Raw genomic sequence first — 16225 nt, 5'->3', positions numbered from 1 at the left:
TAAAAAATCTAAACAATGTGAATAATGGACTGCAAGTTTGGCATAATACAAAACAAAAAGTCAAAAATACTTTTCAAATTATCTAAGTAAAAAAACTCACACAATTATTTCAAATAATTAACCATTCTAAATTATAATTTGCCAAAGTATTTCACCCAAACACTCTCTTTACCCCCAAACCGTCTGCCACCCTCACCCTCACCAATCATCCCACCTCACTTGTGTTAGAAACTCTCTCACCAGCCATCATCATCGCTCCCTATAGCCCCTTCCCCCGCGCGTCTCTCTCTTCCTCACCGGCAGCCGACGTCGCGGAGGGGCCCGTCATCCCCGTCGCGCGTCTCTCTCTCACTTGTCGGCAACCATCATCGCGGAGGGCAAGCCATCCTCGTCGCGCGTCTGTCTCTCCCTCACCGGCAGCCAACATCGTAGAGGGGCTCGTCCTCTCCGTCATGCCTCGCTCGTCTCTCTCTTTTCATACCGTCAGAATCCTCGCCGCTGATTTCGTCAGTCCCATCGCTCTACACTACCCATCTCCATCCGTCGTCGAGCTTTCACCCGTCGGACACCAATCTCGCGGCATCAGAGAAATTTGAGATAAATCCAAATCCAACAAACAACAATCCAAGTAGTTATTAAAATAACCATCCGGTTATCTAATGAAATGAACATCCATAATTTGTTAATTATATATACTTAAACTAACCATCCTCGTATGAATTACAATAACCATCCGCCAACCTATTGAATTAATCATTCATCAATGGGCACGTGAGGGGGAAGGCATGGGTGCGGCTGTGGCTGCGAGTGACATTGGTAGGCTGGGGGAGGGGGGTGCAGCGGCAGGTGCAGCTGCGGAAGAAACGGCGACTTTATGCTCCATCGGACCGGCTGTAATCGGCAACAATGATGAGTTTTTGCCGTGGACCGAATATTGATGACAGTGAGTTTTTGGCGTTTATCGGAGATTGGGAGGTTATGGTGAAAGTAGGAATAACTGTACGTAGTGTGAATGTGTTTAATTGTTAATCATAATTTTTAAAATTTTAAAATTTGAAATTAAATAATTAATTATAATCTGATTTTTAATTTTACTTTTACCTTTTTTTTAATCAATTATTCACATTGTTCACAATTATCATTATTTTCCTATACTTTCTCTTATGGAAGTAATCACAAAACTGAAAGAATATAGTAAAAAATATATTTTTTTAACAATTGCGTTATATGTGTGTAAAAAATTAACTACTAAATTAGTTATCTGAATATATACTAAAATATAAAATATATATTATAAATGAACTAAGTAATGTATATATTTATATATAAATATATAATTATTAATTTTGTTATTAATTTTTATTTATAAATAATATTTTTAACCCTTTAAAAAAATGATGCCGATTCACCGATTTTATTATGTTTTTGTTTATTTATTCTGTCACTTCCTATAATTTTACCGAATTTTTAATTAAATTCCTATACTTTTTCTTTTTTAAATTGGGTTCCTATATTATATCAGATTTTATAATTAAGTTTCTACCGTGATAAAAACGTTGGAATTAACGGAATATTCTGTTTGACTATACAAAATATTCAATCAAGTGTTAGGCATATTCATTTTATTTAATTGAATATTCCATTAATTTCGACGTTTTTGTCATAGCAGAACTTAATTACAAAATCTAATACAATATAAAGATTCAATGAAAAAGAAAAAAAAAGTATAGAATCTAAGTGAAAATTCAGTAAAACTATAGAGAATGATAGAGTAATTAAACTTTTTTTTACGCTAAATCAAACCAATTAGGTGATTAGTTCTTGATTAATTCGATTAAGTCGGATCAACCCGATCTAATTCTTAAAACAATGTGTGGAGCAAAAATTAAACTGACATTGTTGCTACTGTGAATACGGTGATTTATAAGGTTTCAAAAACTGAATTGATAATAAAATTTAAAAGTTAAATGTTTAGCAAATTGAAATTAAATTGAATATAATAAAATAGTATATTTATATACATATTCAATTTTTTTTGTTTTATTAGTTAAATCGATTAACTTAATGACACTAGGTACATTAAATCACCAAATATAAATTCGCATTTATCATTGAATTTGGATTTTTGACCACGTGTGAATAATCATACGTTATTATTTTTCAGCCTATGGAGACATTCAACAATTTAGGATGAAAAATTGTAGGATTTAATTATAGAGCAAGTAATAAGGTTATTATTAAAAAAAGATTTTTAATTTTTTATTTTAACAAATTCCCACCAAACGTTTTAAAAATTTAAATTTTATATATTTTTTATAATTCTTTTAATTAATAACCTTAAAATGTCTTAAGAACACACATTAACTAAACACAAAATTAGATAAATCAATCACAACCTACGGTGCTGCCAAGAAGCTAAGGATATTGTCCATTGAAATAATTTAGTGTCCCACATATTGTTTTGGGTGCATTAGAGCAACAATAATAGTTTTCTCCATTGAGATATATAAAAACCCCACATCTTGTTAGTGTTATGGGAATCCATAACATTTGACTTGCATCCCAAATTTGTAGAAATGGTAACATGCATGTTTTGATAGAACAAGTGTTAGTTGGAGATGTTAAATGAAATTAAATATAGTTTTGGTGTATTTATTTATTTATTTATAAAAATAAAATAGTTGTATCCAATGGTTAATGTTGTTGTGATAATGACAATTGCAGTGGTGTGGGGATCACAAGCCATATCTAGGGTTTTAAGAGAGTCATAAATATTTGTAGGGTAATGGGCAAACACCTTTCATCTTAGACAAATTAGACCTCACTATTTACTAATGTGAATTGTTATTATTATCAAATTTGCTGGAAACTCACTTGTACTTTTTTTTTTTTTTGAAAAATTAAAAAGCTGATATGCTTTTGGGAGAGTAGGAAGTACTACTGAGAAAATACTGTCATGCTTAATTAATTTGTACTTTCTAGAATTTAAAAAAAAAATTAGAAAAAGTAATTTTTTTTTCTTTTTATTAATTGAATTACCATAGTACGTTATAAAATTACAAGATATTAGAATTTTTATATAGAGTGTACGTGAGTGAGAAATTTTCATGTGTCTCATTAAATAAATTAATTTCTATATTTAAAAAAATTGAAAAAAATATTAAATTATTTATTAGATATAGAAAAATATACAGTGACAAATCTCTTTTAGTAATTAAAGATTCAAATTTAATTTATTTGTTTAATATTATTTTTTACAATAACTTTTTAGTTTAAACTAAGACCAATTTTATCAAATATTATTCCCCTCGTTTTCCAAGAAAATGCACTTTCCCCAACACAAATAAAACTTCATAGCACAATAAGTAAAAGATAGATGCACTTTAATTTGAGATAACCTAAGGTGTTTAACTACAAGGGAAGTAGGGAATAGGATGTTATCTGCGGTAAAATACCAGCCTTTTTTTTAGAGTGCTGTTGTTCGAGTGAGTTGCTCTAATTTCTTGCGTTTTGATGGTCTGTTTCCAATAGATCTAAAATGGTTGTCCCAAATGGCCAGCCGTTGTCCCCAACCATTTCAAATTGGCTGATTTGTGGCGAATCCTGCTGCGAAATTTGGAGCCGCTCCACATTAATTGAACCGAGGCGGTAATCGGCCCTCACCGCAGCAAATAACTATGGGGGGAAAGGGGTTTTGCCTCACTAATGAAATACCCAGACCAAATTAATTTTGCGCCATAACCTTCAAGTATTTGGCGCAAGAACCCTTCCTCAGAGCCAAGGTATAGCAATTACTGGTCTCCTTTCCCGCCGTCCTTACCCTTCCCTCTGTCAGATCCAACTGAGTCCGCTTCATCGTTCTGTGTAGGTTAACAGGCCCTCCCTCAGCCGTGTAGCTCCCGTGCACGAAGGTGAAGTAGAAGGGGTCATCCGAGTTTTCTCCTTCTGCCGTGCATGTGTGTGACGTCGTCGGCGTCATCCCAATCCATCCGTCCCTGTGTCATCCTTGGCAGGCTTCTCCCCTTTGGCGGTGCTTCGCGTTCCCGATTGCAATAGACTCCCCTCTCAGTGGTATGTTCCTCTCCCTCATCCCAATTTAAGTTTCGGGGCTGTTGAGAAAACTATTCTTGCATCAATTTAATCTTTATGCTTTCTAAATTTTTGTCTGAACAACGTATTTTGATTAATTTTGGCCAAATTTTTCTTCAATTTAACACTCAAATTGAATTTTTTTCCAATATCTGAACCCCTGAGTCTTGATGTGTTTTTAGGAGTTAATTGATTTCCTAGTTAAATGCTAAAATAACCTCGTATGTTCCAATTTTCTCTCCCAATTTAGTGAGCAGATTTGATTTTTTTTCCCAATTTCTGAACCCTTGAGTTTTGATATGTTTGTGCTTAGTGCAATTTCATATTGGAATCCAGTTTTGCACTTTCAATTTGGATTAAACTAATGTATTTCCTGTGGGACTGTGTGGTTGACTAAATTAAGTAGAATCCACTTTTAGTAATAATTCAGTTCTACAATTTCATTCTTTTTTTTTTCTTTCGAGTTTGGTTCAAGTTATATTTCATAATAATTCCACTTATATTAATAATTAATAACTTTAAATAGAATAATATTTAAATTGGTAGCTAACAATATTTATATCTATAAATTAGTCTTGAATAAAATCTTTTTTGACAAATTACTCTCTTTTTAAAATGTTAGATAAATTAATTTTGAATAAAATAAAAAATCAAAATAATCTCAAATACTTCTTAAAAATTAATATATACTTAACAAAATAATATGGGAGGTAAGTATTTATGTTTTTTGTAATTATTTTATTAATAACCTACAATACTTTTAAAAATATTACGAAAAAAAAATATTCAACACAGATGTACAAAAACGTATTTTCATCCAACTATTTTTATATTTTATATAAAAATATTATTTATATACTTAAATCAGTTAATAAAATTAACATAAATATTTGTTTATAAATATATACATAACAAACTAATATATTCGTTAAGTATTTATTTTTTATTGTAATTTTTCTTTCAATACCTACTAATACTTTTAAAAAGATTACAAAAAACAAAAAAATAGAAACTTAAATTTTAAATTAGATAAGCCATCGCCCCTTAAATCCTTATTTTTTTCCTAATACCAATAATCCTTATTGCAGCTTGCTTCGTCCAGGTTTATCTCATCCACGTCCGTCTCTGCGGTTTGTCCGCGTCCTGAAGCCCCTTCTCTCACTGTCCGATTCCCGGTGGTTCCTCTCTCACCCTCACTCCAGTCATCCTGCTGCACGTAAGCACAATTAATTCTAGTTCCTCCCTTCAATATTCACAGCATCCAACTTAGGCAATGCTATTAACGACAATATGTTTAGTTTGCATTTAGCATGTAAGGGTCCCTAGAAATTCATTAGACTGAATGGAACCCCTTAGCAATCTTATCAAATCTTTGATTAAATTGATTGTCCATAGAAATTCATGTTTGATTATCCAAATTTAAAGTAGGCCTACAAATGTTCCAAGTTCCAACATCTTGGTTCAACTCATTGATTGCAACTTTTATGAAACTCTATTCTATTATAACTAAGTATGATGCTTTTTCAATTTGTTAAACATGTTACTCATAAGTCCCAAGCTTAAAATAACAACTTCCAATAGTGCAGAATATTATTATGGTTCTAGGCATTATAGAGAAATTGTGAGTACGTCAATGCTTTTTTTATGCCTAACATATTTGATTTTCTTGTTAATATACTCTCTTAACTGATGTACTCATGTACTCTCGTATTTTTCGAATGCAGTTGGGAAAGATGATAATTTATATTATGATGTACATGTTAATTGTTTTTACTACGCTATTTTCGACTTACTAATTTTTTTATCTAAGCTATATTCGGGTTAATAAAAATGATACATGAATAATTATATTTAACATAAACAATTGAATAATTATATTTAACATGAATAATTATATTTAACATAAATTAATAATTTGATTCTAGGCATTATAGAAAAATTGTGAATACATCAATGTTTTTTTTATGCCCCACATATTTGATTTCTTTGTTAACATGGTCTCTCAACTCATGTACTCATGTACTCATGTAACTGGGGTGTGCTGGTGTCCTTTTTGCATGTTAATGTATATTATTATGTACATATTAATTGTTATTACTTCGTTTTAATCCAAATGCAGTTGGGAAAGATGTCCCGGGTAGGTCGTTTCATGAAGAAAGTCCGTGTAGACACAGCATGTCAATAGCCTCAAGTGGGAGGTCATGCGGCTTCAACTTCGCAGAGAGCGGACTGCCCAATTGCGCCACCCAGTGGCAGTAGTGCCCCCACATCCTCGTCTTTACGCCCCTTTCGTCCGCCCCGAACCGAACCACTGCCTGCTCCACAGGCTTCCATGAATGATGTTCAAAACTCGGAGCCGGAAGCCAAAGAGGTAGACCCAAAGGCAGATGAGGTAGATTCTTTTGACCAACATGTTGATAACCTTTTAGCTGTATCAGATGCTTAAAGGCGCAAGGGACGCAAGACCACAGAATTTTGGGATGTTAAAACAATTGGTATAAGAGAACTTATTTAATTCTACTTTTCATTGCCCTATTTTTCTATGATGTATTCACAACTTGACTCCAATGGTAGCTAACTAAGAATTAATATGTTTTACAGAATCCGATGGCACAATCAAACAGGTCAAACTGAGTGTGAAGGAAGCTATAAAGCCACCTAATGGAAGAAAGATCGTACTCAGGTTTAACAGTGCACTGCAACCAGTTGGGGATGAAGCAGGTCTACTGAGCAGCGTTATGGGACTGCTAGGATCTGACTACACCAAATTTCCAATCTGCGAGAGGGACTGGAGAAAGGTTCGCACCAGGGACAAGGTCTATAATGAAATAGTAAAGGTAAAATGTTATTTTTATTTCTTCGCACCATTCCAAACTCATACTTCGTACCATTCCAAACTCATACTTTGAACACTACTCACAACTTAATTTTAATGTTGTAGGAAATATTCCATTTTGAAGAAGATAGTAGAGGAATTATAAAAGGTATAATATTCAAAATGCTAGGAAGGGCTTGGAAGGAAACGAGGAACAGATTATACCATCACTGCTATGACCCAGAACTTTCACTTGCAGCAAATATTGAAAACCGCCCAGATGGAATTATTGCGGACCATTGGAGAAGGTTTCTCGATTATCGCAATAGCGAAGAGACACAGGTAATATAGTTTTATTTCATAACAAACAAAGTCCATTTATGTCACATTTAGTTCGTCAGAACTAGTGTCTAGTAACTCTTAATTTGATGGCATGACAGGAGAAGTGTAAGAAAAATGCCGAGAATCGATCAAAGCAGCTTTACACCCACACCGGCGGATCGAAAATCTTGGCAAGGCTCGGAGAAGAAGAGGTAATCTAATTTTGGGAATGTTTTTGAACTATCTGTTCCTCTACCTTATTCACTTTGTCATCATTATTGGTACAGTCGGAACGACAAGGGAGGATAGTTAGTAGAGGAGAGTTGTATCTCTTAACGCACAAAAGAACTAATGGCTCTTATATCCATGATGTAGCTCGCGCTATTGGAGTAAGTAATGTGTTCAGAATCGGAAAGTAGTTTCTCCTATGTTTTAGTTTTTAAAAATTTATTGGAAGTCTGTGCGGTTAACGACTAGCTAATAAATACTCTTAATTGCTTATCTATGTATGTAGGAAAGAATTGAGGCTATTGAGCAGGGCGATGAATCTTCTGGACTGTTATCCCAGAATGATTCGCTTGCTCAAGCTCTCGGAAAAGAGCACCCGGGTAGGGTGCGTGGCATGGTGTTGGGGCCGACTTCTAGTCAAGTCTTCGGTATGAATTCCCATCAGTCGAGCAATGGTTTTGAAAGGGAGGAGACCCAAAGGGTGCTGCTTGAACTGCAAGAAGAGTTGGCAGCATAGAAATTAAAAAGGAAGGGAGTGGAGGATGAAGTAGCAGCCGAGAAGACTAAAAGACAGGCAGTGGAGGATGAAGTAGCAGCCGAGAAGACCAAAAGACGGACAGTGGAGGATGAAGTAGCAGCTGGGAAGGTCAGGATGCAGGCAATGGAGAGTGCTTTGATATGTCTACTTCAAGGGCAAGGTAGGAAGCTGCCATCAGACGTCGCCACATGGATGAGTGCGTTGGAGGGACAGAATAGAAAGTAGTTCTTAGGATTGTGGAACCTTTTCTTCTTTCAGATATACACTTTTATTTTGTTGATTATGCAACTCTTAGTAAGGAGTACACTTTGTTGATATTCGGATAATTATATTAATTAAATTAATGGTTTTGCTATTGTCGTTTACCCTGCAATTTATTTTTCGGGATTTTAAATAATTTAACTTACTAATATTAAGAACGATTAAAAAAACAAAAAAAAATGTACATTGAAATAAAAAACAGCGTGGATTGCCAGTGTACAAAATAGTATTTTTGCGGCCATTTAACCGGAAAATAGTGGCGGTTGCGAACTAGCCGTTAGAAATTTGAAAATTCAGGTTAGGAGATAGCGGCGGTTTTAATCCGCCGCCAGTTACATTTCAAAAAAGATTGGCCGTTAAACCGCGACGTTTTCAAACCGCCGGTAAATGCATTAGTGTTTAAACCGTGGCCATTAAACAGCGGCGGTTTCAAACCGCCGAACATTTCTTGTGGATCACAGATTTCCATATCGCGGCGGTTTAAAACCATCGCTAAACATTGCGACGCTAATCCTGGGTTTTGCGGCGGTTGTGTCAGCAGTTCCTGAGAACCGCCGCAAAATCATATAACCACCCCCTAATAGGCGACGCTTAACAAACCGCTAGAATCCCATTTCGCAGCGGTTTAAAACCGCCGCAAATCGCTCCAGGAACCGCCGCTATTTCCCGTTTCTTTTTTCCCCAACCGTTATATTCATTATTATATTGAATAACATCGCCATAGTTAATACAATTGGTCCTAATAAAATTATGACGATTTTGTTTTATATATATACACACATATTTATGGCTAAGCAACACCAAATTAGGACGATTATATAATTTTGACAATACTTAAAATATATTATAAAAATATAAAAAAAATTAATTTAATCTTAGCAATTTTTTTAAATATTGTTAAAGTTGTATAGCAATACTTTTTAATATATATATATATAGGTTTAATTATTCTATTGACCTATCTTTATAATTTCACTAAAATTTTAATTAAGTCTTTATATTTTTTCTTTTAATTTAAATTCTTATACTACTTTTAATTTTGTAATTAGATCATATTCCTAATATAAACAATATTAAAATTAACTGAATATTTCTCTACAAATTAAAGGTATCTAGAATTAAGAATATAATTAGATTTCATATATTTTGAAAAAAATATTATATTAATTTTAATATTTTTAACATAAAAAAGACTTAACTACAAAATTAAAAGTAGTGTAGGTCTGTAGAAATCTAATTGAAAAAAAAAATATAAAAACTTAATTGTAAATTTGGCGATATATATATATATATATATATATATATATATATATATATATATATATATATATATATATATATATATATATATATATCAATTTACCCTTTGAAATAACCTAAGGAGGAAGGAGTTTGCTATACTGGTAATTGAAGCTTTGAGGACAACAGAAAAACACGGAATCATGTCACAGGCTGCATCAAATTAAAGAGATAAAAGTGAGAAGTACACCTCACATACATTACATAGATATGAAAATGAAATGTTCCTAGTTTCTGTGAAATCTTCAATCAAACAAGTCATTATCTATGTTCCCCAACCAAAAAACAAAAAGAAATTACAAAAAAAAATCATATCATATCTAACCCACCTACATATCATCAAAAAATTATACGATTAGAAGTTTGAAAAAATTGTTTAATTATTCTATTAGTTTTTATAATTTTATCAATTTTTTAATTAGATCTTTACGGTTTAAATTTTTATAATTGAATTCTTATATTGATAAAAATTTGTAATTAGATCTTTAGTAGTTGTTATTTTTCTTTAAAAAAACACTAATTCTAAAATATTTTGTTTTTAGAATATTTTATAATTCATACTACATCAAATACAAAAACAAATATTTCAAAAAATAATTCTATTTTTTTTAACAAAAAATAGTTAGAAAGGATGTAATTAAAAGTTTTTCTTTAATATAGAATCTCAATTACAAACTATTACACTATAAAGACCAAAATAAAAATTTAATAAAACTATAAAATCAACAGAGTAATTAAATAAAAAGAGAGAAATAATAGGTTTTAGGCCTCTAGCTTATTGCATACATTAGATGTTTGATATGATAAGAATAAGTGGATGCATAAAGAGTCACACATAAGAGGAAAAAGAAGGTCAAGTTGATTTGTTATAATTTGTCATGTTGTAGAAAAAGAAGAAAACAACCTTGATGGTAATGTGGCTATCCCTGCGTTTATGTGTCTGCTTCAACTTTTTTCAAAACTTTGATTCATCACTATCACCAAAGTTTACGGTGACCTTTTCATTTTCTGCCGCAGTTTTTCAATCATATTCATCATACTTAGTTAAATTGTTATATATACATATGAAGCAAATAATTTTATTTTTAATATAACATCGAGTATAATGAGTTTTTAACAACTTATACATTAATAAATTGTTGATTTAACAAGAATAGACTAAGGAGTCGTTCATTTTTTCTTTAGCCAAAATTTTTTTCCTCCGAAAAAAATTAAAATTTTCAGCCCTGCTCGTATCCTTTTTGTTTCCCTCCTATAAATGTATGATCTGTTTTTTTTTTCTTTGGTGTTTGTTTCATACTTTCTATGTTAGTGATTAATAATTTTCATAAACAAAAATTATTATGGAATGTAGGCCTTTGCATAAGAAAATAGATTGGGCTCATATAAAGTGAATAATCTAAGCCCATAAAGCTTTTGTTTTTCTGAAGTATTACCGGTGTATTTTTCTATATATCTATTGTTGGGCCTATATATTATGACTTGGGCCTACTTCGTTAAATTCCTGATTATTGTGTAAATAGTGTTTTTACACCTATCTTGGGCTTCAAGTTGTTGGAATTTGAAGAATTCTTTTGGACCCAGATAAGGGAAAAGACACCCCTTTTATAAAGAATCCAGCCCACCCCGCCAGAAAAAATAAGCAAGAAAATTATGATGGGAGAAAAATATTTTCAAACTTCTATTTGATTATTATAAATATTTTTATACTGTGAGTTATTATTATTGATGGACCCTCATCCGAATAATTTTTGCATGTAATCATTTTAATTTAATTGTTAATTACACTAGTATTGTGATTATTTATAGGGTGTGTGGTTGGAGGAATTATAAATAATTCTTAGAAATTTTAAGATGAGAATATCATATTCTCATATTTGGTTCAAAGTTTGAAAAGTTATTCCTAAATAAGTTTGATTCCAGTGAATTAAAATACCATCATTTCAATTCCCATCTTCCTCTTGGATATCTTTGATTTCCATGGGAATAGAATCTTTGTAACAAAGTAATACTTAAACCACACACACCCATAATGTTCTAATTCGTGTAACAAAAATCCTAGATTAGCTTTCAAATGAGTGATCATGTCTCCGTGTGTGTATATAATCCATGCCTTATTTCTCAAATTCTCAAAGTGTAATATAGATTTAAATATATATTTTATATAAAGGATAAAATATATTTTTTATCTTTAACGTTTGTAATTTTTTTTAAAAATATCTTTAATGTTTAATTTCATTCAATTTTGTCTTTAACGTTTTCGATTCATTTAATTTTATCCCTAACAATTTTAATTTGTGCCAAAATTATTTTCAAATATTTTTAATTTTGTCTTTAACATTTCACATGAAGTTAATGTCCAAGATAATTTTGACACAAATTAAAAATATAGGAACAAAATTGAATGCAATTAAATGTTAAGAATATTTTTGAAAAAAATCGCAGACAATAAAAACAAAAATTATAATTTATTCTTATACAAATAACTGATTTAATAGCTAATTTTTTATATAGAGTTAACATGGTTGCTATGATATTAGGTGGTCATGTTAAATTTGAAAAAGAAAAAAAAAAGAATAAATAACTATTTTAATACTCGAAAGATTATAGCTTTAACAAAATAAACTTTTAAATATTAGTTTTGTTTGACAAAATAGACTAATTATTAATTAATTGCTTTAAATATTTAGATTTTTTTTTGTCAAACAGAATTGATATTTAAGAGTTTATTTTATCAAAAATAAAAATTAAAGTCTATTTTGTTAAAATTATAATCAAATGCCAAAATAACTATTTATTCACAGAAAAAAATATTAGAGTGAATGGAAGAAGTGCAAGTTGAAGACAAAGTTATTAAATTGTTATTGTAACTGTGTAAGATTTTAATCCAAAAGAGCTAACTATACCTTTTGATATATATCTAATAACTAAGAGCAATGTAAGAATATTAGCTAAAAATTAGTCAAATATTTTTGGGTGAATCTAAAATTTCTATGAGTTAATATATATGGATGTTTCTTTTGCTAAGTATCAAGATGTTTCTTTTTCATACTAAATAGATGTTCTTTTATATATTTTTTAAATTTTTTTGTATTGCAAATGTGAATGTCTCTATTTCTTTAAAAATTTCATATATTTTTTTAAATTTTATAGATATTTAATTATTTTTGCTAAAATATAATTAGGTATTTCTTTTGTTAAGTATTAGGATATTTTTTTTAAATGAATATTTTTTTTATAATTCTATAATTATATAATTTGCAGTCTCTTTAATCATCAAAACAGCACCCTAATATTGCAAAACACAGAGAGCAACATCTGCAACAAAAAAACATGAAATAAAAATAAAAAATAAAATTTTATTATTTTCACTTTTTTTATAAAATTTAAAAATAAAAAAAAAACTAAAAATAAAATAAAAATAAAAAAGCAAAAGCGCATCCTTAGATTACTATCAATTGAACTCTACAAATCAAAGTCAATATTTTTCCTGTACACTTACTACTTGGATTGAACACAGAACACCTAATCAAGTATTTAAAGATCAATGAAACTCAATTGTTTCATCTTTCTTCAATCTTCATTGATTCAATTGAAGCATGGCGGCAACTGTGTCGGAGGATGGTGGCTCCTCCTCGGAATCGGCATTGATATTCATGGGGACAGGCTGCTCCAGCGCCATCCCCCTATCTGAGGTGCCTCATCTCTCCCTCCCATCCTTTCTGTCACGTTTGCTTCCAATCGCTCTCTCTCCCTCCCAACCGAAACGTGGAGCGCGTCATCAACGCGCTGGAACTTGCAGAGGCGCGTGATGAGGGAATCGAACGCGTTCTTGCGAGTGACGCCGTGGTTGAAGGTGGATAGAGTTTGAAGGAGGTGGTTGAGGAGAGAAGAGGAGAAGGTTTTGTCGGTGACAAAGTCAAAGGTGGACTTCGTGTTGAAGTAGTTGTACATCTTGGATGCATTTGTTAAGGGCGTCGCGGAGAGTATGGAAGTCGCCGGCGCTTCCAGCAGCATTGGTGAGAGAGAGAAGTCTATGTGTGATTGTTGGAGGTGGGTAGGTTAATGTGAGAGAAAAGAGGAAGACTTTTATAGATTTTAATTAGGTTTAGTTAATTAATTTTAAATTTTTTAAATTTTAAATTTAAAAAATTTAAAATTAATTATTAATATAAATTAATTGATTTTGTTTAGTTTGTACCTCTTGGTTCTATATATTTTTTCAATAACTAATAATTCTTTTATAAAAAAATTGGGAGACATGACCCTCTACGAGAAGCTCTGCCACTGCCCACTACATTATTAATATTAACAAATGGAACCTTTATATATATCCCTTTCTTAAAAATTATTAATTATATATCTCTCAAATAAGACTCACATATGCAGGTAGTGATATGAATAATTTCATTGAGGTGGGACTGATATTCTGATAATAAATCTCTACATTGATCACGTTCCATGGGACCATGTCAATGAGAACACCACGTTTGATTTCATATACCTTCTACTTCCATTATTGTGCATGCATGTGGGGAGGAAAAAGAAGACACACAAGATGAAAAAGATTTTTGAGATATATAATTTAAATCATTTATCTTCTTTTAACTAATCGCATACATTTTTGAGATAAGTAATTTCATCAAAAATCTAAAATTTATTATTTTAGTTTTCAATTCTAAAAATAATTTAGATAGAATTGCAATCTGGTAAAAAATAAATTTATGCATAATTCACGATTTAAATTTAAAAGAAATTCTTATTAAGAAATAAAAAATATCCTAAGAAAAACACAAACCAATCACCTAAAAATTCATATATATATATATATATATATATATATATATATATATATATAAACTACCCTAAGTTGACTTCTATATTCATGTTACTACCTCATGTCACCCTTGATTTGTTACATGCACAAGGTAACGGTTTATAATTTGGATGCCCTAAAACAATTGAGCATGCATGTCTTTAATATTGACAATGGTAACACATTTATACAATATAATTGATAGCTGAGAATCATGAATAATTATAGTCTCTCTAACGAGTAATAGCTAGGACCATCTTCAACTGTAGCTTAATTAGCTTATGGGTGTTAAGTTAAATAAAATAATTTTAAATTATTCTCTCTTTAGTATTACTTTTATTTTAACTAGTAGTATATTATATGAACACAAAAACATTAAGTCAACTTTTGAAATTTTGTTGTCTATACTTGCTCAATATTAACATAAATAAATTATACATGCTTATTTTTAATGGCCAATAATTTTAAATTATAGTTGCAAACTTGCAATTGTTATGATTGCAAATATTGCAGTGTTTTTTTAATTTTATTTTTTAACTTGAGTTTGAGTTTCCTAAGATGGATAACATCTACCATTATGAATTATTATGAACTTGATACAACTCGTTATAGTGGCATTTTTTTTAAACTGTATCGATCGATATCACACTACAATTTACAACTGTAACATCATGTGACAGATTGCAATACACACTCACCATGCCAACAATATTATTACAGCTAAACAAATTCAAATATATAAGTTATGGACTCCAATATACTAGTGTTAACTTGTTACAACCCAGTTTCCACGCTAGTTAGGTCAGGACGCGAGTAATCGGTTCTTTTAGGCTACATTTGTTTGTTGAAATATAAACATTATATATACATAGATACTGTGGTATATATTCACTGTTTATTTGTTGAGACACAGATTTTTTATAAACATAATATAGATGTACACAAAATACATGTTTTTAGTGTCATTTCCTAAAGTTAGGACAATGAGCCACCTCCTTCCTTCAACGGTCCTCTCTCTCTCTCTCTCTCCCCCGGCCCGCCCCGCACTCTTCCTCCCTTGCGTTCTCCAATCTGTGTTTTCTTCGCACTTTTCCACTGTGACGTTTCTCAGATCTGCGCCACTTTAGAATTGCTGCTGCCACTCTTTGCCACTCATCCAGATTTGTCGCCCTCCGACATAGCAAGTCGCAACTCCTTTGCTATTTTCCTTCCTCCCCATCTCGCGACCATCATCGCCTTCCTGTGACCTTTTCTCATTGTCTCCCTCATTTCTCTGACTCTCCTTTGATTTTTCGAATTTTGGTTGATGGTTAATTACTTTGATCATTGCATGCTTGTCTCAATCGTTTTTTTATATAAATGGTGATTGTTAAGAAATTTATCAATTGTGATTTTTTGTTAATTATAGATGATGATGGGAATGATGAATCTCACAACGGTAGTGATGGTGGTCAAAGATGATGGTTGTGGTTGTAGATGATGGTGGTGGTGGATGTAGTGGTATTAATGGTAAGGATAAATTTGTCATTTTGATACAAATGTAAATTCAATGTATTGTTGTGTATGTTATTACCAAATAAAATAAAAATTTAGTGTATGTTCATATTCATGTGTTGTTCTATTCAGGAATGACAACACCATTCGAATTCGCGGGTACCCACCTCACTCCTACATGCTCGGGGCGTGCGGGGCGGGGTCGAGTTTAGGTAATACCCGCCCCGGTATATATATAATTTTAATATATAATATGTGTAATATATGTAAAATAATTAGTAAAATGATTAATAATATTGTATCATATTTAAATTTTTACTTTAATTTATGTTATATATGTGATGATGGTTATATAAATTTTAAA

The 16225-nt window shown here is 31.3% G+C and overlaps 1 protein-coding gene across 5 annotated transcripts; it reads left to right on the top strand.

Annotated features, from left to right (window-relative positions):
• Positions 1-3341: 3341 nt before the first annotated feature.
• Positions 3342-8346, top strand: LOC112784748 (uncharacterized). 5 transcript variants are annotated; one of them, XM_025828063.3, is made up of 9 exons: positions 3342-3782; positions 3869-4071; positions 5192-5305; positions 6209-6584; positions 6691-6926; positions 7031-7246; positions 7345-7437; positions 7513-7614; positions 7740-8346. In XM_025828063.3, the coding sequence occupies exons 5-9, from the start codon at positions 6828-6830 to the stop codon at positions 7968-7970; spliced, it is 741 nt and encodes a 246-aa protein (XP_025683848.1). In that variant the 5' UTR covers positions 3342-3782; positions 3869-4071; positions 5192-5305; positions 6209-6584; positions 6691-6827; the 3' UTR covers positions 7971-8346. The 5 variants fall into 5 exon arrangements, with proteins under 5 accessions (XP_025683848.1, XP_072086067.1, XP_025683846.1 ...); XM_025828061.3 differs by having other exon boundaries at positions 3354-3782; positions 5178-5305; XM_072229966.1 differs by lacking the exon at positions 7513-7614.
• The last annotated feature ends 7879 nt before the right edge of the window (positions 8347-16225 follow it).

Source organism: Arachis hypogaea, chromosome 20, assembly GCF_003086295.3.
Source record: "Arachis hypogaea cultivar Tifrunner chromosome 20, arahy.Tifrunner.gnm2.J5K5, whole genome shotgun sequence".
NCBI classification, from domain to species: Eukaryota; Viridiplantae; Streptophyta; class Magnoliopsida; order Fabales; family Fabaceae; genus Arachis; species Arachis hypogaea.
Note: the sequence above shows the minus strand (reverse complement) of the source record. Positions and strands in the feature narration are given on the sequence as shown.